Source organism: Cyphomyrmex costatus, unplaced genomic scaffold (genome assembly GCF_001594065.2).
Source record: "Cyphomyrmex costatus isolate MS0001 unplaced genomic scaffold, Ccosl1.0 scaffold50, whole genome shotgun sequence".
NCBI lineage: Eukaryota > Metazoa > Arthropoda > Insecta > Hymenoptera > Formicidae > Cyphomyrmex > Cyphomyrmex costatus.
In genome coordinates this window covers 120,720-144,106 of record NW_017279268.1, presented here as the reverse complement: position 1 = coordinate 144,106, position 23,387 = coordinate 120,720, and the positions used below count along the sequence as shown (strand labels likewise).

General features: G+C 31.7%; 2 protein-coding genes across 2 annotated transcripts; one reads left to right on the top strand and one right to left on the bottom strand.

Moving 5' to 3' along the window:
• Positions 1-5,482: 5,482 nt before the first annotated feature.
• On the top strand, positions 5,483-15,013 carry cdc14 (cell division cycle protein 14). The gene is made up of 8 exons (XM_018545719.1): positions 5,483-5,534; positions 6,017-6,282; positions 7,762-8,062; positions 8,414-8,783; positions 8,888-9,229; positions 13,336-13,464; positions 13,747-14,028; positions 14,771-15,013. The coding sequence occupies exons 1-8, from the start codon at positions 5,486-5,488 to the stop codon at positions 14,811-14,813; spliced, it is 1,782 nt and encodes a 593-aa protein (XP_018401221.1). The 5' UTR covers positions 5,483-5,485; the 3' UTR covers positions 14,814-15,013.
• Positions 15,014-20,549: 5,536 nt separating this feature from the next.
• On the bottom strand, positions 20,550-23,141 carry por (Protein-serine O-palmitoleoyltransferase por). The gene is made up of 7 exons (XM_018545725.1): positions 22,905-23,141; positions 22,294-22,583; positions 21,954-22,146; positions 21,650-21,866; positions 21,387-21,493; positions 21,104-21,306; positions 20,550-20,989 (listed from the first exon to the last, which is right to left on the bottom strand). The coding sequence occupies exons 2-7, from the start codon at positions 22,517-22,519 to the stop codon at positions 20,550-20,552; spliced, it is 1,386 nt and encodes a 461-aa protein (XP_018401227.1). The 5' UTR covers positions 22,520-22,583; positions 22,905-23,141.
• Between the last annotated feature and the right edge of the window lie 246 nt (positions 23,142-23,387).

Below are 23,387 nucleotides of genomic sequence, written 5' to 3'. Positions count from 1 at the left end.
GCACCGTAGTTCTGGGACCGCTTCCTCTCACTCCCTCTTATAGGCACTAGCCATATAGTAGTATTACATATATGATCAGGCCGGACTGTTCGGGTAAGGTTAGTTGCAAATGGCGCCCAACCATAAAGGTGAAAAATGGCTTCGGATAAGGTACGGATACATGTTTGTAAATTAGATCATTTTATACTTTACCACAAATTTGAAAAAGTAAAGTGTAAAGTATAAAATAATCTAATTTACAAACATTCGTACCTTATCCGAAGCCATTCTTCGTTTATTTTCCTAATATTTATTGCAATAAATAATATTGCCTCGATTTTGCCGTTTGCTGCTTGCTGTTCGTTCGGTTCAACTTCAACGAACTGCGGCAAAATGTATTTTGCGCCGGAAGTGCGTCATCTAGCTTACATAAAATTCTTAACCAATAGTAACGAATTGCTGCTGCAGCGTGCTGCGCATGAAAAAGTACCTTAAGAATTCATTCCTTTCAGCGGACTCCCTCCCAATTAGGGGTCACGGACTAGGACCATTTAAGTTTCACAGAGTTCGATCTCCTTCTCTCTTACTTCGTGGTGCCGACACAGAGTCGACCTACTGCCCAGATAACAAAATGTACTTGTTTTTCTGCTTGGATTGACACATGCGCAGAAAGAGAAAAAGTCACTGAGCAGGACAGCAATACATCTTCTGTCCTGCTCTCAGTTGCTCACACTTTCCACACACTGCTTAGATGGGTTATTCCTACTCCAGTATTATAAGTTCTATGGTCATGCGCATGACAGTTGTGTCCTCATTTGAATACCATATTGCTCTCACGAATGCGGACGCGCACAAAAAAAAATTAGACTTCTTTCTCCATCATTTGTGTCCTCCCGTACTGAACAGACTAATATAATATCCTAGGAAAAACTTTTAAGCCTGATAGGATTTGAACTCGTGACTCGATCCACGGTCCAGTTCTGAGTCGTTCACCTAACATACTGCTACCTTATTGACAGAGATGTTTCGAATTGCCTATATATACTTTTAATAAAAATATTTTGTCTACCCAAACAGATTATTTTGTTAAATTACTAAAAGAACACTTATTTTGTAATATGGCAACAAAATTTTACCTTGTTATTTACAAAAAGTAAGTAAGCAAATTAAAATTATAAAAGTTAAATATACCTTCCAGGTCAAACAAATAATGAGCTATATTTGTTGTTACTATTAAACAAATTTATTACAATCGATAAAATTAACGCAGAACGTTTCGACTTTACAAAGTCATTCTCAGCTGCACCTGAGGATAAAATTGAAGTTATTAAAGACACTTTTAACAACATACATAGACGGTTGCAATTTACAGTAGAATTTGAACAAAACCACATGATCAGCTTTTTGGATTTGTTATTAATTGTGGAGGATGGAATTGTTAAACTTGATTGGTTTCATAAAAAGACTTTCTCTGGCAGATATCTGTCGTTTTTATCAAATCATCCTACTTGTCACAAAATAGGCACTATATATAGCCTTGTAGACAGGGCGATTTTATTATCACATCCTGAATTTCAACAAAAAAATTTAGAGCAGTGCATTATAATACTTTTACATAATGGGTATCCTATAGACTTCATCTTTAAATATTTTAACAGAAGAATAAAAAACTTGATTCAATCCAAAAAAAGTATGTCCACAATTAATGACAATTCCAATAACAACAATAATGTAGTAAAGAAATATATGGTACTTCCGTTTATTCATGGTATAACACAATCAGTTACTAATATGTTTAATAAATCACTTTATAAGATAGGTTACAGATGCTTGAATAAGTTAGATATGTTTATAAAAACACTCAAAGATAAAAAAGAAATAGTTAACAATAATAATGTTGTATACAAGATCCCATGTAAAAATTGTGATGTAACCTATGTGGGACAGACTAAAAGAAAATTGAGCACAAGAATAAAAGAACATATGAATAATAAAAAGCTTGATCAGTCTAGACATTCGGTACTAACCAACCATATTTTACAATGCAATCATGAATTTGATTGGAATAATACTAAAATTATGGATTATGAACCTAATTACAATAAGAGACTAATTTCAGAGACTTTACATATTAAAGAACAATTAAATGGCATAAATTTAAAGAAGGATACCGAATCTCTTGACGATGTATATGTACATTTGCTGGAACGTATTGGTGACAATAAACAATGACAATAATCAATAATAATAAATATATATCAACCACTTTGACTTTCTATGTTCAGAAACGTTATCATTTGTACATTGCTTTTCATACAGTAAGACGTATATAATTTGACTTGCAATTTTATTGAATAATTATCTTCTTTTATAATGTAAGTGTTCATTATTTGGTTTGTTTTTACATTTGTTTCATTGTCAATTTTTGATTTATGCAGTTTCATCCTACATATACAATTTTGACGACTTGATATCCATATATTGGCTCTGTGTATTTTAATTTTGACTAACGGACTGGAAATTTCATTTGGATTAATCTTTCTCGCATATAAACGAAGAATGGATTATAACAGGTTTTTTCATCGTTCAAGTAAATTGACTACTGCCATCGAATATTGGAGCGATTGTATTGTTTCATAAAAGGTTGCGACTGTGAGGATGTATTTTATATTTATTAGAGAATTTACAATGTTTTATAATTTTTATTTGTTTTTGCGTCTGTGATATGTAAACGTTTTAATTTGATTGGGGTTTTTTGTTGCGGCTGAGGATGACTTTGTAAAGTCGAAACGTTCTGCGTTAATTTTATCGATTGTAATAAATTTGTTTAATAGTAACAACAAATATAACTCATTATTTGTTTGACCTGGGAGGTATATTTAACTTTTATAATTTTGATTTTATATGAGCTGAAAATATTTATTAATTAAGCAAATTAATTTGTACCGCTAAATAAATAATTTACAATATTTTGTTCATTTAACGAAAAAATTGTATTTTGTTATATTAAAAAAATAATTTAATGATAATCAGCTCGGCGTATGATAAGATGGCGGAAAACGCGCGATTTTTATTACTGCATGCATGAAAGCAACATAAATGCGTTTTTGCTCGCACGTATGATGATCATGCGTGAAGGTAACGTGAATTTTATGTAAATTATATTCCTTCACAGATGACTGTATAATGCTACCTTTTACGCACGCACTCGTGCTTCTCTCACTTGTTAGTGAGAGTAACATGAATGCGTTATTGCACGAACTCATGACAATCATGCCGTGAGAGTAATATGAGCGCTCACCAATTGTTATTTGGGTGTATGTACTTATACTGTGGCAAGGTGCAGAACAAATTTACGTTCTATTTGCCGGAACTGACATCATTGCAAAATAGTGCACGCTTTCTATTTAAATGGAACACGGTAATTATACAAAATCATTGCCTCGCCTCTAAAATCGATCAAATTCGGCTTATTCGACGCGTTTTTGCATGAAACGAAAGAATCTGGCAGAAAAAGTGTCGCTAAAGAGAAACGAGTCTTTAACTAAGTAAGTAATGATAAAACAGGCGGGTCCAGCATCACCTTAAGGGGTTAGTACACTCCAGAGACGGCTTTTTTTGTTAATTTTTGGGAATTAATTTATAAAAAAGTATGTAAGCTAAACGGCTAATTTTTTTTTATTGTTTTCTACATATATCGAAGAACACGTCAAATTTTTTTTGAGTCAAAAAATGCAGAATTCGCTGAGTTACGCTGCTTCGCGCGTAACCATGATTTTTCGAGGTGGCCTGTGGTGGTGTACATGGTTTGGCAAAAACCAGTAGTCTGGAACAAAAATAAAAAATTTGTGATTATCTATGATATACTGGCTATCGGCTAACGGAGCCTTTTTTTTTTTAAATTTTTGGCGCCGAGAAAAAAATTCCTGAATTTTTAGTTTCATTTTTGGTCAAAAAAAAAAAGTTATTATTATTAATAACTTTTAAACAAAACAAAATATTGAAAAAACCGTCCGTTAGCCGAAAGACACTAGTCTTTAGTATATGTGTACCAAATTTCAAGTCGATTCGTTAAATAGATCCCGAGAAATCGTGTACACCGTCTTGAAAAACATAGTTTCGAGAAAAACGCGTTTAAAGTTTTGGTACTAGTTTTTTCAGTGATAAAATTTATTTAAGCATCTTACCCTTAATCTGCCATTCCTGCCTCATAAAAGGAATTTTCTTCTTCACATTCTTAACCCGTTCTTAGTTTCTTCGCAGAAGCACTTGTCGAAGCCGTTTCACTCTCAAACATATGACGATTCGGTATCGCCGGTCTTTTTTTGTTTTTGAAAATTCAATGAAAAAAAATTCTAGCGGGTATGAGACCTTTTGCCTTTTATTCTAGAGGGTTCAAAGTATTTTTTAAGCCAATAACCAAATTTTCGATTTTTTAAAAATTCTGGAGTGTACTAACCCCTTAAGGGAGTTAGCAGCCTAGTAGTTATATAGAAGTCTGTGCCCTTGTCACCGTTCCATTTTTATTTGAAACATTTTTTCGTATTGTCAAAAATAAACGAAATATGCAAGATGTGTGTGTGTGTTGTTCGATTTAAGTGGACCACCCGGTATATTATATAATATATGCATAACATATATATATATGCGTGTTTTGTATGATCGACTGTCAATCATCGCGTAATCTCTGTTATCTTTCTGCGTGATCTGAGAACAAGATGGCGATTAAATCTAAACTTCGCGCTTGACTCAAATTTTTTCAGTGGATAATGTGGAATAATGATGATGACAGTCACGGATTTGAGCTGATTTGGGCATGGCAACATAAAGAAATATGAGAACGAGAAAAAACTTCGTGCGTGATAATATTGTAGCGATGGGTGTGAAATAAAATATACATAGATGTACACGTGAATAGGTGGCGGTGGCAGCGACGAGAGTATATATATTTCAAAAAATCGGCAGAGAGAAAACGTGGAATTGAGCGAGACGGAGCTGAGTAGGGCGCCGCGCCCGGTCAACAATAATACCAGTCATCGGCCATCACCAATCGCGGAACATCGCGGAATCCGGTTCCGCTTTCCGCATTTCCCCTCGAGTTTGAATTTTGTAACGGTCTCTCGACACGGCGAGTGCGAGCGTCCCACCCTGTTTCTGTGACGGAGGCATCGCGGGTGTACATACACGGAGCATACTTGGGTTGGGGATCGCCGGACGCGCGCGGTGTGGCGCGGCGCGCCAGCCTGACGTAACGCACCTCGAATTTTTGCGCGTGTAGGCTGACTACGGTGTGTAGGCAGAGACCGCCGCCACCAACGATTAATCCAAAGAGACCGGAGACTTCGCCTAGTTACCCGCCCACTCCCACTGCTCCCGCGTGTTTACTGTGCGCCCGCGTTATATCGCGCTAATTGAACGCTACTCCTATTTGCATTAACGTCGCGCTGATGACAGATCCACCTGATCGGTATCTGCTACTGCGCCGTACACCCACAACTGGATCACGATGGAGGACGCGAACGAGATTTTGGCGTGCGCGGCTGAATTCGTAAAAGGTAATCTGGTTTGGATTAGAATCTATTTTTGATGACTGCGCGAGGAAGTGCTTGCCCCTGGTAACTGATTGCCAAGTCGGAGTTGTCGTGTAACAGTTTCGCTTCGTTACAACGAGACATCTGCGTTTGCGAGGTCTCCGACAGAAAAATGTTCTTTTTTATTTAAATGAATGATTCATATAAATTTATTGCATGTCGACGCATTATCAAATTATATTTTATTTAAAACTATAATTATTACAGTTTTCAGACATTTAAATACTCTCTTTCCCCCCCTCTCCCTCTCACTCTCTCCTTCTTGGTTGTTTCCTCCAAAACAGCATTTGTTATTGCAGTCCTACAATTAAAATTGTAACCTGCCAATTCTAACCGACCAATTATAAATTTTACATTATTTTATATATAAAGTTATTAATACATCCTGAACATAAAGTCTTTCTTTTACTTGATATATTTGATGAATAAATCATTTTTTCTTTCAGATCGATTGTATTTTGTAACATTAAGAACAGCAATGAAACCAAAAAGTAATCCAAACACACACTACTTCAGTATTGACAATGAGTTGGTATATGAAAATTTTTACTGCGACTTTGGTCCCCTAAATTTGGCCGTGCTATACAGATACTGCCAAAAAGTTAATAAAAAGTTAAAAGGCATTGCACTGAGCAAAAAGAAACTTGTGCATTATACAACAATGGATTCGGAGAAAAGAGTTAATGCTGCATTTCTCATAGGAAGTTACGCGGTAATACAGATTTTTTTTCTGTTATAATTTTGTATCAGTCAACATATAGGATGACAAAAAAAGAGTAGCTACAAAAGTTTGTGTCTTATTGAATTATTAGGCAAGTTAATATTATCTGTTGTCATTTTGACATCATTTTGACCTTAAAATGATTTGCTATTTGGTAGTAACATATTTTATGCATGATACATATTTTAAGTATGTATGCATATGTATACACATAACACACAAAATTTTAATTTTTTGTGTTTCTACCCATTGAGAAAAAATTACATGATTTGGAGTATTAGTTTACATCTTACAAAAGGATGCAAAGACAGCTGATGAGATCACTATTCTATCAATGAAATGTGACTTACATATGCATGATTTATGAATATTGATACATTGTTACATACTATACATCAATACCGCACACATAGGCATATATTTTTGTAAAAGATTTTCATATTGAATTATATTCATATTGAATGTTTAATGTTCATTTCCACCAATGTGGATCAATTTTAATCTCGGTTCAACTTAGTCTTCATGTTTTTCTAATTCTAAATATTAGGTAAAGATGAACAGTAAGGTAAACCGAGATTAAAGTTACTCCACATTGGTGGAAACAGGCATAAACCGGTATTCATAGTCAGTTCTTATATTCAAGACCGTCTTAAGTTAGTTTTGAGATGCCATGAACCAATCAGAGGACAACATTATTGTCTTAAGACATTACTTAAGACAGTCTTGAAATAAGATGATGACTGTGAATATCTGTTTATGTCCGTTTCCACTAATGTAGATTAACTTTAATCTCGGTTTAACTTACTGTTCATCTTTTTCTAATTTTTAGAATTAGAAACAGAACGAAGAGCAAATTGAACTGAGATTAAAGTTAATCTATATTGACGAAAATGAACATAAGTCTAAGAATTCGACCTTATTTCTTTGTATAATCTACTAATCTGGAAACTCCAATTATATAGTATAGGTACAAATTATAAAGCTTGTTTATATCAAGTAAATGTCATGATTTTTTGTTCTTAGTGTAAACCGTATAAACTCTATCCATCAAACTACTATCAATGTATTTACTTTATTTTGAAAAATAATTTACGAAAACCCTTCACAAAAATTATGTTCAATTGATAAAATAGACGCTAACATTCTTTTAAATAGTAAAGAGATTCTGAAAAATTTTCACTGGATAGTGAACTGAAGTTTATTTTGTTAATTGCTTGATGGAATTTATCCATCAAAGATATGCGATCATCGTTAATGTGTTCCTGAAATGTTTTAAAGTTTGTATTAAAACTAAAGGTGATCATTTGAAATGTTAATTATTATTTTTGATTTTTAATAAGATAACTAATAATTTGATAAACACAATACTTTGTAACCAAATTTTTTTTGTAATTCTATAGGTTCAAATTTAATGAAAAGAGAGAGAGAATTTATTTATTATTGCATAAAAATCTACTTTTTTATTTTCAGATATTGTATTGCAAGCATACAGCACAAGAAGTTTATGAATGTTTAACTAAAAGTCCAAATAGTCCTTCATTTATCATGTTTCGTGATGCATCTGTTGGACCACCATGCTTTCAGATATCATTAAGAGACTGTCTAAGTGCTATATACAAGTGCCATCGACTTGGTTTCTTTAATTTCGAAGATTTCTGTGTTAAAGAATATGAACACTTTGAAAGAGTTGAGAATGGAGATTTAAATTGGATAGTTCCTGGAAAGTTTATTGCTTTCTGTGGTCCACATGCAAGATCTAAAATGGAAGATGGTGCGTATCTTCCATCTTAGTTATATTAGTGATGTGTAGAATTGTGTGGATGAAGAAGAATGCAATGAAAGGGAGTCTGGTGAGCAAACAGATCCATGAATTGAATGTTCGTGAGCGCAAAAGGAAGAAAACACAAGTATGAGCAAAATTTGGAGATGAATGTGTGACAATAAATCAGAAGAATAAAAAGATACTTTTTTTTTTAAGGACTTGTATAGCAAAAATCTGTATCTGTACATTTAATTTTTGGCTTTTATCACTTAAATCATCTAGTTTGATAATAACTGTATGTAATGATAGTTATATGATTATGTAAAATAATGCATCAAGAGTTACATACTTTTTCCACAGGTTATCCACTTCATGGTCCAGAATGGTATTTCACATATTTTCGCCGAAATAACGTAACAACAATTATACGGCTTAATAAGAAGGTTTACGATGCAGCGAGCTTCACTGATGCTGGTTTCGTTCATAAAGATCTGTTTTTTATGGACGGCTCAACACCGACGGACGCAATAATGCATCAGTTTCTCAAAATAACGGAAAACGCAAATGGCGCGGTTGCCGTACATTGTAAAGCAGGTCTCGGTAGAACAGGTTCTCTCATAGGTTGCTACATTATGAAGCATTATCATTTGACGGCTCACGAAACAATCGCCTGGATAAGGATATGTAGGCCAGGTTCTGTAATTGGGCATCAGCAACAATGGTTGGAGAGGTGGGTGTGTATATATTTGTCACTTTTTATTTTTATTATACTAGATTATGAAAATTATATAATGTATTGTAATAAAAAAAAATTAATATTTTTGTGTTCTTTAGAAAAGAAGTATATCTTCGATCGTTATTGAAAGAGCCATTGCAATCTGAAAATGGAAATTCGGTGCATGAATATGGGATATATTCGATAGCTGGTAGACCTAAAGCAGCCTCTTTCCAAGGAGATGTAAAGAATCTGATGGAAGATAATGTATCAGGAATAATGCATCGCGTGGATGAAATAAAATTGGACGATCCTGGACCAGTAGCTGGGGCTAGCGCCACGAATAGATATAGTACGTTGACTCAAGGTGATAAATTGTGCAGAATTAAAGCCAGAAGAAGAGGCATATCGACAGCTCAAACTTCTCTTAATACAAGTACAGGAACATCTACTGTTGTACAGTAAGTATAAAGTATATTTATTATGTTTCAAAATAATCTTTTGTTCTTAAAGGGTATTTTTGGCCATATTTTGAGACGATTTTTCCTTTGGCAAAAATTTGTCCGAAACTTAGTTTTTAAATTATAAAGAGAAGTAGCGTATTATAAGTTGAATTCGGAAGGTAAGCAGGAGCGGCACGCTTACCGATATACCGCATACGGAGTCTTACGCGCTTGCACTCGCGATGTTAGACCAACAGTCACATGATAATACACATGTCCAAGGTAATGCATTTGAATTCTCTCTTTCTCTCATTCCTATGCACTCATTCACTTATTCAATTATCTACATTAATTATTACTAACTTTAACTTAAAAATATAATATCGAAGTACCTATTTATTTTATATATATATATATATGTATATATATAATAACACACACCCACCTACCAGGGTGACCTATTTTAATCTATCACCCCAAATATTTCCATTCTATTATATTTTACAAGAAAATGTTTCAAATAAAAATTGTATGGTTTTAATGGGGCCATAAAATGGTACCATTGGTTTAACCTTGGTTAGTCGCTTAAAAATCACATGAAGGTCAATTTCTTAAATTAAACCTATTTTTCATTACATATTCTTGTAGCTTGATCTTGAGAGCGCTTTCCAAAACACTATAATAAAATATTTTTTCATTAAATATTTGTGAGGTTTAAAAATTACAATACTCTGCCAGCATTAGCGTTATTCGACTGTACAACCCCCATGTGGTACATCTCGGATAACGCTAATACCGGCAGTACCGTAACTTTTAAACCTCACAACTCGACAAATACTTAATGAAAAAATATTTTATTATAGTGTTTTGGAAAGCTCTCGAGATACAAGAATATGTAATGAAAAATAGTAGGTTTAATTTAAGAAATTGAAGATGACCTTCATGTCATCTTTAAACGACTATCCAAGGTCAAACCAATAGTACCATTGTATAGCCCCCTTAAAGCCGTACAACTCTTTTGTCCGAAACATTTTCTTGTAAAATGCAAGGGAACGGAAATATTTGGGGTGATAGATTAAAATAGGTCATTCTGCATATATAATATATATCTTGCTTTGTGTTCTAATAAAAGCTAAGTATTAAAGAATTTTTGTTACTACAAATGTACAATCAGACAAAATAATAGCACGAAGTCAGTATAAATATTTACAAATTGCATCTTAAGAAACAGACGTAACACGTTTCTTGTAAGAAACGACTGTTTCTTGATATTGAATCAGTTAATAATATGGAATAAAAATCGTAGTTAATTACGAGTTAAAAATTATGAAACACAGAAATTCGATAATTTTACAACATAACTAATACGAAGCCTATAAGTCTAGCTGGATCTTAGTTGCTTATACATATATAATTTCGCGTGAATTTATATACTGATATACGTAATCTTTGACAGTCTTTAGAATTTAATATTGTTTATTTACGTGTCTGAAAGAAAACGTTTGTCACTTTACATATATCAGTTGCGAGGAATATTACTAAGGCCTCGGTAGTCTCGGTAGGCTAGAACACTTGCGCGTAAAACAAGCGATCCGGATTCGACTTCTGACCGAGGTAATATTTTTCGCAATAAGAATTATTTTCAGATTTTAATATAGTTTAACATCGATATAAAATGCCAAAAGAGCATCAATTAATTATTAAATTGTTAATCAATTTAATTTGTGATAGTACTGCGGTAGTTTATTAGAGTTGCGTTTCAAGGCCGACAATCGTTCGGCGCGCAGTTTAGAAAGACAACATATATCACAGTATATAAAGTCACACGAAATTATATATAAGCGACTAAGATCCAGCTAGACTGTTATAGACTTCGTATTCGTATTAGTTATGTTGTTACATTGACGGTCTTCAGAATTTAATATTGTCGATAATTTTACTCTCCAGCTTCCGGAGAAAGACAAATAATTTATGTCGGATTATTGTCTAAAACAGGAATTTATTGCAATGAATTTCCATAACAAATGTAACATTTTACGCGGATATTTAAATCAAAACTATTGAAGAGTTTAAACACGTTTAAGGAGCGTAGGTGTGCGCGCGCACGTGAGAAAAGAGAGACAATTCGAATGTATTACTGCAGGCATGTGTACTATCGTGTGGTCTAACACCGCAGGTGTGAGCGCGTAAGGCCCCGCATGTATCGGTGAGCGCGATATCCCTGCTTACCTTCTGTACTCGACTTGTAATATGCTATTTCTCTTTACAATTTGAAAACCAAGCTTCGGGCAAATTTTTGTCAAAGGAAAACCGTCTCAGGATACGGCTATGTATATGGACAATATGTCTCTTTTAGGACAAAAGGTTATTTTAAATCATCCTGTGTATAGGTATGTGTATGTATGTATAGGGTGTATCCTCTAACTTGATCATTTAAAATATCTCCGTTGTTTTTGATGATACGGAAAAATACTACAGGAAAAAGTTGTTTGATTGGAAGGGACACATATTATGAAGAGCAAAAAGTTTTTCTCAAGGTCATAGTTTTTGAGATTTCAAGATTCTTGAATTTTTTTAAATGAAATAGCATATATGGAAAAAAGAAAAGTATAGCATACTTAAGTAGTTTCAATGCAGATATTCATTTACTTTAATTTAAAAGACGTTAGAAATGGTTCACATTAACTTCCTTATTCGATTACGATAAATGATTGTTTCGCACTTCCAATGATTTCTGGGTGATTCTGATTGATATCGATGTACATCGAATTTTTTCTTGCATGTTTTTCGGTGTTGTGAGAGTATCACAATAAACTCGACTTTTTAAGTATCCCCATAGAAGAAAATTAAGTGGCGTGAAGTTTGGCAACCGAGTCGGCCAACAAATTCGTCCACGCCTCAATCCAGCGATCGGGAAACATTGTGTTAAGCATGAAACATTGTGTTTGCGTGCGATAAATGCATTATGTGCCGGGCAACCATCCTTCTGGAATCACATTCTAATACGATGGCTAAATGGAATTTCTAATAATATTTGTAACTCATTTCTTATAAAATTTGTATATTTCTGTCTATTTCTTTCCAAAAAAATAGACTAATAACGCAATTTTCAATAATACCACATCAGACATTTATATTCCATGGATGTTAATGTTGTACTTGTCGAAGCTAATGTAGATTGTCAACGGCCTAATAATGCATATTGTGTGTATTTAACTTTGCATGATTTATAAAAGATGACTCATCTGTAACAATACACAATCGAAGAATTGTTGATCAATCTCTTAACTAGTATAGGGTCCATTCGCAGATCCTTTGCAGATTCTATTTCGAAAATCGTTATCACCAAGAGAGGATGAGTTTTTTAATTCATCGACTGATCAATCGATGAATTAAAAAACTTACCCAGATTTATGTAAGCATATGCGATAAAGATAAAAATTATGGCGTTTTAAAGTAATTACTGCCGCCAAAACAAAGGTTTCCGCTTCTTCATGACATCAGTTGTCGACAAATAGTATCAGCATGATAGTTGTCATTTCGAACATCTTCTAAATTAAGTAAATAAATATCTTCATTAAAAGCACTTAAGTAAATTAATTTTTCTTTTTCTCATATAAATGTGACTTTTTTTGATGTCCAAGGTCATTTGAAGGACAACGTATCATATATGGTTGAATTTGTTTTTTTATGAACTACATTATTACATTAATAAAAATATGCTATTTCGTTTAAAAAAAAATTGCAAGGATCTTGAAATCTCAAAAACTGTAACCTTGAGAAACATTTTTTGCTCATCGTAATATGTATCTCTTCCAATCGAACAACTTTTTCCTGTAGTATCCGTATCATCAGAAACAACGGAAATATTTTAAATGATCAAGCTAAAAGAAACACTGTATGTGTGGAGGGGGAAGGGGGAGAGAGAGAGAGAGAGAGAGAGAGAGAGAGAGAGAGGAGGAGGAGGAGAAAGGGGGGGTCTTTTATCTTTAAAATTGAAATTAACATTGTATCATATTGTAGTCCGTGAGAGAGAGAGAGAGAGAGAGAGAGAGAGAGAGGAGGAGGAGAAAGGGGGGGTCTTTTATCTTTAAAATTGAAATTAACATTGTATCATATTGTAGTCCGTATTTGGGACCCTTATTACAAACGAGAAGTCAAAAAGGAACTATTACTACTCTAGTGGGAAATAAAGAAAGAGACCCCACCAAAAGACTGTTATCACGATCTACTGCAACAACAGTCGTGAAAAGGTTGAACAATCATTTATTTATCTATTTTTCTTCCTATACCTTATTTTGTTTCTTATTTTTATTCAAAATGTTTGTTTATATCTTGCCTTTTTCTTCTTTCTTCTCAATAACATTATTCATTTATATTTTCTCATTTGCCTATTTTCCTTCTAAATTACGCTTACATACATTCATTAACACACGCTTCTTATATATAAGCTCGATAAAACGAATTATATTATTATCAATATTGCATGCATATTTGAAAAAATAGGGTCTCTTTATCTTGACTGGAAATTGTAGAAACAGTTGGTTGGTCAACAGTAGCTGTGATCCATCTTCCTGCCGTATTAGGTCTAAACCGGCAACACAGAGTTATAACATCAACAACAATACAACTACCACCAATCCTGTTACATCTTTAACCGTATCAAAACCAGTGAGAAGGGCAAAACGTACCTCCTGCATGGTTGCACAGGCCCACGCTACAAACTCGTCTGCCAATCATTCAGTATCGCAACCGCAACAACGCATGAATATGATCCTCAGGTCGGCAGATCGAGTTACTCGCTATTCGCTCAGGCAGTAAGTCAATAACTGTCCCTGTTTTCTCGAATTTGGATCTAAATTTATGATTGTGCAGTTTTTTCATCCTTGCTTATTTGATGTATAAGTGAAGAACTTTTATAGTATCCTCTGTTCCACTCCGCCAATTTCCATTGCTTCTAATTCTTTAGCTTTGCTTCATTATTAACGTATAAGTATATTTTCTATACACGACTATCTAATCTTATATTTTCATTTTTTATATTTCTCACTACTTACCACCATGAATATACAGAGATATAATTTATGAGGCTTTATAGATTTATATATGTATGTTTATAATCAAGTATATAAATATCTCAAAGATATTTGATAACATTTTTTTTTATAAATTAACAAAGTATTTATATTTTATTTGTTATAAATTTTAAACTATTGTTTAATTCTTTTATTAATTTTTAAAGAAGGAAACAATTTGAAATACTAAATTGTTATAATTGTGTAATCGTTCTGTGTTATTAATTTTAATTAATTGTTCTGTATTGCATGTAGCATGATTCCTAAATTTTGTTTTCGTTTTGTTAGCATGTATTACATTCTACGAACCTTATATAGGCCTGGGCAAATAACAGTTGAACAGAAATGTTATTATACAGGTTGAAGTTTATATTATACGTATGGTCCAGGCCTCGTAATAATTTACATTTAATGCTTTTGCAATAAAACAAGTAGCACCACAGGTGGCTAACGAACCGATCCCATTTATTTCTGTGACTTGCAGTGCGCGCACAACAAAAAGTTATAAAAGTGCATTTATCAGATGACTAACCGATATTCCCAGTGGCGTTGGGGAGGACTGTCAGGTAACTGGAGCATCTCACCAGCGCCGAAGATCTCATCGCTTAAACCCCATCATACAGTAAAAAGCACTTCACTTTGATCTTCAATCCTTCAACTCAAGCAAGTTTTGCCCAGGCTTTTATATCATAAATCAACGAAGATCAAACTATATTTCTACCAAATCATCAACACTGCATTAATATGGTTTTGCCATATCTGCATCATAGGATATAAATTTGTGCAGTGATATTTAATATATAGCTTACACAGCTTTCAATTGTTCTTCCATATGTCAAAGTATTGCGATGCGTTGAATGTCTGCAAAAAAAAAAGAATCAGATTTCTCTTAATAATATCATGTTTTAACTTTAATACCATCTTTCTGCTGGTCAGAATAAGCACTTATAGATATATATTTTAAAAATCATTTCTCGATTTATAAATATAATTTTTGTTTTCAATAATTTTTTCAATTTTGCCAAAATGTTAATTTAGTGCTCACATATTCTCTTCGCAACGTTGAATATATACATATTTTACAGTGTAACACAATTTAAGAACACACTCCTTCATTTTATTTCATTTTGTCAAAATTTGAAAAATTGGAAGCATTGATGTAATTATCTTTATAATAATTTAATGAAGTAAGATATATCATGTTTTCTATTATAACTATAATCAATATATATCTTATTATTGTTAAAAATGTAAAAAATTTTGTTATTGTTAATTATAATTGTTAAAAATGTAAAAAATCTATTGCATGATCAATATTGAGAAGGAGTGTAATGATAAATTTCTTGCCTCCAAATTAAAATTTATTACACTTTGTTGTAGCATATTATACAAGTTTTTATATATTAGGTGTACAAATTAATTCTCGACCTCTATCTTTCAGCAACCTCAGAACTCGGTTAAGTTGAACTCCCTCCCCTCTCTGTAGTCATTTGAAGTGCCTCCTACTGACAAAAATACGTCACAAAATTACACAATAAAACCATGTAATTAAAATAGGTAAATTATGTAACGGATTGTTCCAAATCAGTACATGATTTTTTTTAAATCACATAATTTGAAAAGTCACAATAATATGTTTTTTCTTTTTATTTCTATTTAATTTTTTAAAATTCGATAACTAAAATTACATAACAGATGATATTATTTCTAATATTATATGATTTTTCAAATTACAATTAGTGATTTTAAAAAGTAAGGTAATAATTTGGAACAATCCATTATGTAATTTACTTGTTTTAATTACATGATTTCGTTATGTAACTTGGTGATGTGATTTTTTCAGTAGGACCATCTTTTAGCTTTGAAATGAGGTATATTACTTAATCCTCCTGTGAATATAACCTGAAAAATTAGCAGTAAACACAATGTAGTTCGAAAAACATTTGAGAAACTGCTTTCTTTTCGCGTTTCAACTTAAAAAAAAAACGCGGCTGAGGCAAAAGAAATTATTTGTTCAACTTTGGGCAAAAATGCTGTATCGTACGTGTTACAGTATGTGTAAAAAATGGTTCCAACAGTTTCGAGGGAAATTTCGATCTTGAGGATCGTGAACGCCCTGATCGATCAAAAAAGTGAAAGACGTGGAGTTGGAGGAAATTTTGAACGAGAATTCTTGCGCAATTAGAACTTGCAAATACGCTTGGAGTAACCCAGCAAGACGTTTCCTATTGTCTAAAACATCTGGGGAGGATTCGCAAGGAATCCCAATGAGCTCACTCCCGAAAACAAAAGCAGACGCCACGATACTGCTCTCTCCTTGCTCTTTAAGTTCAAGGAAAAGAATTTTACACAAAATTGTTGCTTGTGATGAAAAGTGGATATTGTACGAGAATCCTAAGAGGTGAAAATCATGGGTCCATTCAGCCATGAGTGAGCCGTCAACAAGCATCGTAAAACCGAACATCCATGTAAAAAAGTGTTGCTATGCATTTAATGGGATTAGAAAGACGTGATCCATTATGAGTTGCTCCGACAAGGTCAGACCGTGACTGCTGAGCTCTATCAACAATTGATTCGTGTAAATGACGCTCTTGAAGAAAAAAAGGTCATTTACTGGCAGTGGAAGAAGGAAGGTTATACTGCTGCAGGATAATGCCCCCGGGCCCCCATGTAGCAAACAACACTCTGGAAATCATCTCCGATTTAGGCTGGGAAATTTTCTGTCATGCGGCGTATACTCCAGACTTAGCCCCTTCGGGTTATCACCTATTTCGAGCTCTACAACATCACTTAACTGATTCTCGATTCAAGTCAGTTCAAGACATTGAAAAAAGCCTCAATGAATTCATTAATTCAAAGCCACCATCATTTTTCCGGAATCTGGAATTGCTTGAGAGATGGAAAAAATGTATAGATAGCGAGGGAGATTACTTTGAAGATTGAGTTTGTATTCATGTTTTTATAAATAAATGTCAAAGTAAGTCAAAAAAGGCCGAGAATTAATTTGTACACCTAATATATCTGTATTATATATATATAAATTTTTATTATTATGAAAAAATTATTGCAAACTGGAATTGGATATAGAGTTAGCGAAGATAAAAATTTATTTAGTATTATCGTGATATAAAATACATAGTACGTTAGAGAAGCATATAATTGTCTTATATTTCGGTCAATTTAAAACAAATGTTACAGAGCTCGCAACACTATAATTATGGCACTTGTTGAAAATTTACTTCTGTTGCTTTTAATTTGAACAAACACATTAGATGAAGTCATGCAATACCAGTGTATATAGTGTTATATATGCAGTTTACATACGATTTATGCTACTTACTTTGCCAGCGATGTTATTTAGCATATTTCCTGCTAAATGCATTCATTAAATTATAGAGATCTGTTATATATATATATATATATATGTGTGTGTGTAAAACTTGGATATGTTAAGTTATCCATATATCGCTTATTTAATTAAAAACAAATTAAATGTAGGTTTTTGCAAATATGCAATGCGACTTTATATTATTTTTTCTTGTTTTATAACACCAATTAGACGTACTGATAAACATATTGATAATAACAATTTTAGCAACATTTTATTAAAGATACAATTTTAATATGTAAGAAATATTATTTATCTTCAGGTCTTTTTGTAAATATATCATGAATAAAATTTAATTGTGTAATTTATATAAATATTTTGATGCGATTACTTCAACGTAAAACATATCAAAAAATGCGATATGAAATTATAACAATTACCTATTATACATTGAAAATGTTTTTGTGTTGTGAAAAAAGAAGAAAACATTTTAATAACGTTTTATGCAAAATATTAAATAATTAATATTTTCGTTGATTCATTATATGATTCAAATTGGCCTGAAAATAAGATAATGTGATATTGGATATACTGATGTAGAGCACTTTGTAAATTGTACATAAACGTATAAGTTGATTATAAAATATTTGGAATACCTTTAAGTACAAGTTAAAATTAAGGTGTTACTCTTACTAATACCTTTTCTGTACATATTAAGTTATTTTAATAATCTCAAAAATTGCACTTTACAATATGTAACGCTTGAAAGAGCGTCTGCAGTGCAGTATTTTTATTAATAGAAAAGAACAAAAATTTTTACATACAACAAAAAGATTATAATAAAACTGTATTTATAATTGCTAAATGAACAACTTTATTTTAATGAGTATTACACCAAGGTGACAAGATATAGTTACATGAAAATATATCCTTAAATAATAGATTTATATAAGAGAATAATATTTGCCATAAAGTTTTATTACCTTTACAACCCATCCAATTAAAATTAATATAAATTATTAAAACTAATTAGTAGATAACAAAAGTAAAGTTTTATTTTTGTGTTTTTTTATATTATATATTGATGTGATCTTTGTAATTGTTATGTTATACATAAAAATAAAATGTATTTAACGATTTTAACTTATAATCTTGTTATAACATAAATACTTTTTTTTTTATTTTCATATATACCTACATATATAAATATATTGATTTACTTAATTGAGCATATATCAGTCACTTATTAAATGTACAGAGATGACCGCAACAATTTATTAAAATTTAGTGAACCATAGAAGGTCTCTTAGATTCTATAGTTTAAACTTTATTTTTATCTTTCTTGTTTACAATATTTTCTAATTTTATATTTCTAATGGTCATTTCCACTAATGTAGATTAACTTTAATCTTGGTTCAATTTGCTCTTCGTCTCTTTCTAGTTCTAAAAATTAGAAAACAGTAAGGTAAACCGAGATTAATCTATATTAGTGGAAACGGGCATAAGTATTTCAAATAATTGATGAAAATAGTCTTTTCATGCCAGTTAAAAATCAAAAAGAGAAAAAAAAATGTTTTAAAATGTAACAAAAAATTTAAATTATATCGCCAGAATCTGTTCTGGCAGCAAAAAGGAATTGTCAATTTTGAATAATATATCAGTAATAGATAATATAGATGGCAGTCGTAAGAGTAACTATAATTGTTGTTTATAGGCGTTGTCACGCTATATTTAAGATTTTATTACAATAAAATTTATTATTTTTTATGAAGTTGATACATAGAACTAAAAATATAGACATGTCAATAGTAGTATTTAGTGCAGGATTCTCGACTAAATATACACATACAAATGCTTTTACACATGTATATGTAATTTATACATTAGATCTATATATATGTACATATAATGTGTATGTGTATATGTATATATATATATATATATGTATACATTAGCTGCATATTCATTTATACAATGAATATAGAAGTCATAGCTTTTTTTGCTAATTATAGTGTTTAAGAACACATGTTATTAAAATGTGATGTTTAGGAAAATAAAGTCTATTTGTCATTGGGTTCCTAAAAATTTGTAGAGAGCATTTATTTATTTTGAAATAAAAGCATTGTGTAAATTGTAAAATGAAAGCAGCAAGTCTACGAAATTCGATTGTTTATTAAAAACGTAATGTTTAATTGTAATACTATATGCAACGAGATCATTATTTCTTTAAGAAGACATTATTACGAAATTAAGAAGTAATTATTACGAAAATAATTGGTCAATTTTAAGTAGAATTGTAAATCGCATAAAAAAATTACAGTACTACTGTAAGTTATTACAAGTTCCGAGCTTTACAATTCTGCTTAGAATTTATCCATAAATCTAAAAGTGTGTATAAATATTATGTAGTAGTTAATTTATAATGACATTATGTTGCATAGTAATATTACAAATTCTACATTACTAATCAATGGATTAGTAAGAGAAACAAATATCTTAGAGTGCAAAAATGTTTCTATTCATTACAAAAGTGACATTTAATGTAACATTAGATTAGAATGCGAGATATTGAAAGAGTATTGTTTAACATTGTATACTTAAATACTCTTTGTAAACTTTTTTTATAATTACAAATTACAATTACTAAATGTACTACATATATAATTATAAAAAATATTATAAAGTAAATCTAAATCACACAGTGAACTTTATATTGTGTTATATACTCAATAAAGAATATGTATTTTATTTACCTTTTTTGAATATTAGAGTTAATACGTAAAATTATTCTGTTGTTCACATTTCATCAACTGCATAAAAGTTGTTTATAAAATGAGCTCCTCATCTGATTATACATATATAAATCAGTTTATTATTAAAAGTTATTGAATACAGAGTCTTTGGACATTTGTTTTAATATAAAAAAAATAATTCGCTACTTAATTAAAAGATAAATGCAATACGTAGCTAATGCTACCCAGTGACTAGCAAATCCGAGCTCACTCCACTTGTTGATTGTGTGATTATAGCTATACCCTGTTTCTTGGAGATCTGACGTATCAAACATGAGACCTAAGTAAGCTAAATGAAATATCGCCCCGAAAGAAAATATCAAGTTTGTCATAAACACCACACAATTATAAGAGTTATATTTGTGTTTGCATTTTTGCTTGGTGCACTGTTTGGACGCGATACAAGCGTCGAAAGTATCGGCGAGTGCGGCCCTGAGCTGAAATTCCACATACGTGTAAAATCCTAGACTAAGTAACACGGCTGCCAATTGAAAGTTCAACCCATGTAAAAGAGAACTTATCAGATACGTGATGATCACTGCTCCAAACTTTCCCAAGTTTTTAATACTAGGACGGAATATGTCTGGAAAATGATACAGAAATCAATTTAAATTTGATTTTTGGCCTTCAACGTCCCGCGTTTCAGGATTCTTTATCATTATAAGAATTTTGTTTTGAATTCAAATTTTACACATACACATTTTTAGCCAGTGATGCATTGGAATATTCCAAAAAACGACGACCTGAACAAGTGAACGTGGAAACTCGATGTACAAAGGTTTAACTATTGTCGATGACGAAAGGGGGAATCCTCCCAAAACCAGCAATGCTGAAGCTATGTACGAAATGAAGTAATGGGATGTTCTGAAGGATAATGCGTCCCTATATGCTATTAACCACCTAAAATATGACAAAGACATTTATTTATATGTGTGAAAGAATAAAATATTTATCATAAACTTTCGAAAAATGTAACTAACTTCCAAGAGTTATCTACAAATATCCATTGCGTCCAGCAATTTGAAATACTCAGGAAGACAAAGGAAAGGAAAGCAAATCCTATACTACATATTAGCCACCACTTTGTCTGTAATAGAGAATTTTATTAATTTTATTATTACATATCATCTCGTCTATTTTAAACTATTTATCTTAGAAACTGTTTTTAAAAACCTGTTTCTTATTAGTAGGCATATTTTTGTATATTTTAATAATAAAAATAATATGCTTATTTATAAAATACCTGATTGTTAGAATAACGCAGCGACAAATAATCTCTAAATGACACCCATGGTCCAAATAAACAAGTTACACCACAGAACATATAACCCATATAACTGTAAACATCAGGCAAGTTGTTTGAATCATTTATGTCAATGGCAACACTAATCGCTTTCATCACCATAGTCATGATGATACTTCGTATCCTATGCCATATCATTGGTTGCATTGAGAGTTCACTGAAAATATATTGAAATATTCCATATTTGTTGTAGAATATAAGCACAAATTAATCTACAAGACTAATCTAATATACTAAAACATACCAGTATGCAATTATCAAAAGGGACGGTAAGAAAATCCCTGTACCTTTGTGCCATCTTTTTGGCACATGTAAAATACCATAAGAAAATAGAACAAATAATATCAATACTATTAAAGATTCATACACATAATGTTGAATTATATACAAGCCTATAATAACTGATAATATATGAAATACTTTATATGATATGTATTCTGAAATAAAAGAAACCAAAGGTTATTTATAATTTGTCACAGAAACAATTTGATAAAGAGAAAAAAGTAATTATAATATATGTAACTATATAACTCATATTAACATTTAACATTTTGAATATAAATAAATAATGAAAAGAATCTTACCAGTGTGAACAAGCAGTCTAAATAAAATCGTACTGCCCAATAAAGGAAATATATATTGTCCAGTATCAAACAGACTAGGACTGAGACAATACTGATACAATTCATGAAGGGTTTCCTTCTCTGAGTCTATATAATAATAATCATATTCGATATTGTTGTACAAACACTCAGAATCCAGACAATCGTCCTCGTAATTGTACAAAACCGTCGTATCTGCATCTTCCATCACAGCAAGAATAAAGATAACTGATCAGCATAGCACATCGTGAGATTTGTATTCTGTGCTTGGCCTGTTTTTTTTCCAACAAGAAACAACATATAAAATTTTTTAATTAGATTTAAAGAAATAAAAAAGATATATAAAACAAATAGAAAAGAAAAACGTAAACTAAGAGAAAACATTAATAAAGATATAAATTAATTTTATAATTAAAAAAATTAATAGCATGCGTGTTTGAAATAGAAAATGTGTTATCAAAAAGTAAATAAAAAGATTTCAAGACATGAATGAACAATACACAATTGTATAATGCTTTTGTACATATATACACTATACAAACTTTTACCATCTTTTTTATCTTAAAATAGAGCTGTTTTTCTAAAACACATACCTTGCCGAATATCACTCTATAATAAGATATTTCGATCAAAAGTTGTCAGTGGGGTAGTATCTACCGCAGTTATGCATCTACGCGTAAATTATAATATTCTACGTCCACGTGTAGCAATGTAAACAATTGTATAAGGTGTCATCTATGTAGACAGATCATAGATATAAGATATACGCATGGTGGACTTCCACCATGGATATACGCATATATGAAATACTACCAGGAAGTAAGATATAAGGAGACTCCACTCCGTAAAATAAAAGTGGACCCATTTTAGGTTTCGAGTTCAGCTTCCGATTCTGATGAGTGCGAGTAAGAGAAATGATCATTTCTCTTACTGTACTTTTTCATGCGCAGCACGCTGCAGCAGCAATTCGTTACTATTGGTTAAGAATTTTATGTAAGCTAGATGACGTACTTCCGGCGCAAATACATTTTGCCGCAGTTCGTTGAAGTTGAACCGAACGAACAGCAAGCAGCAAG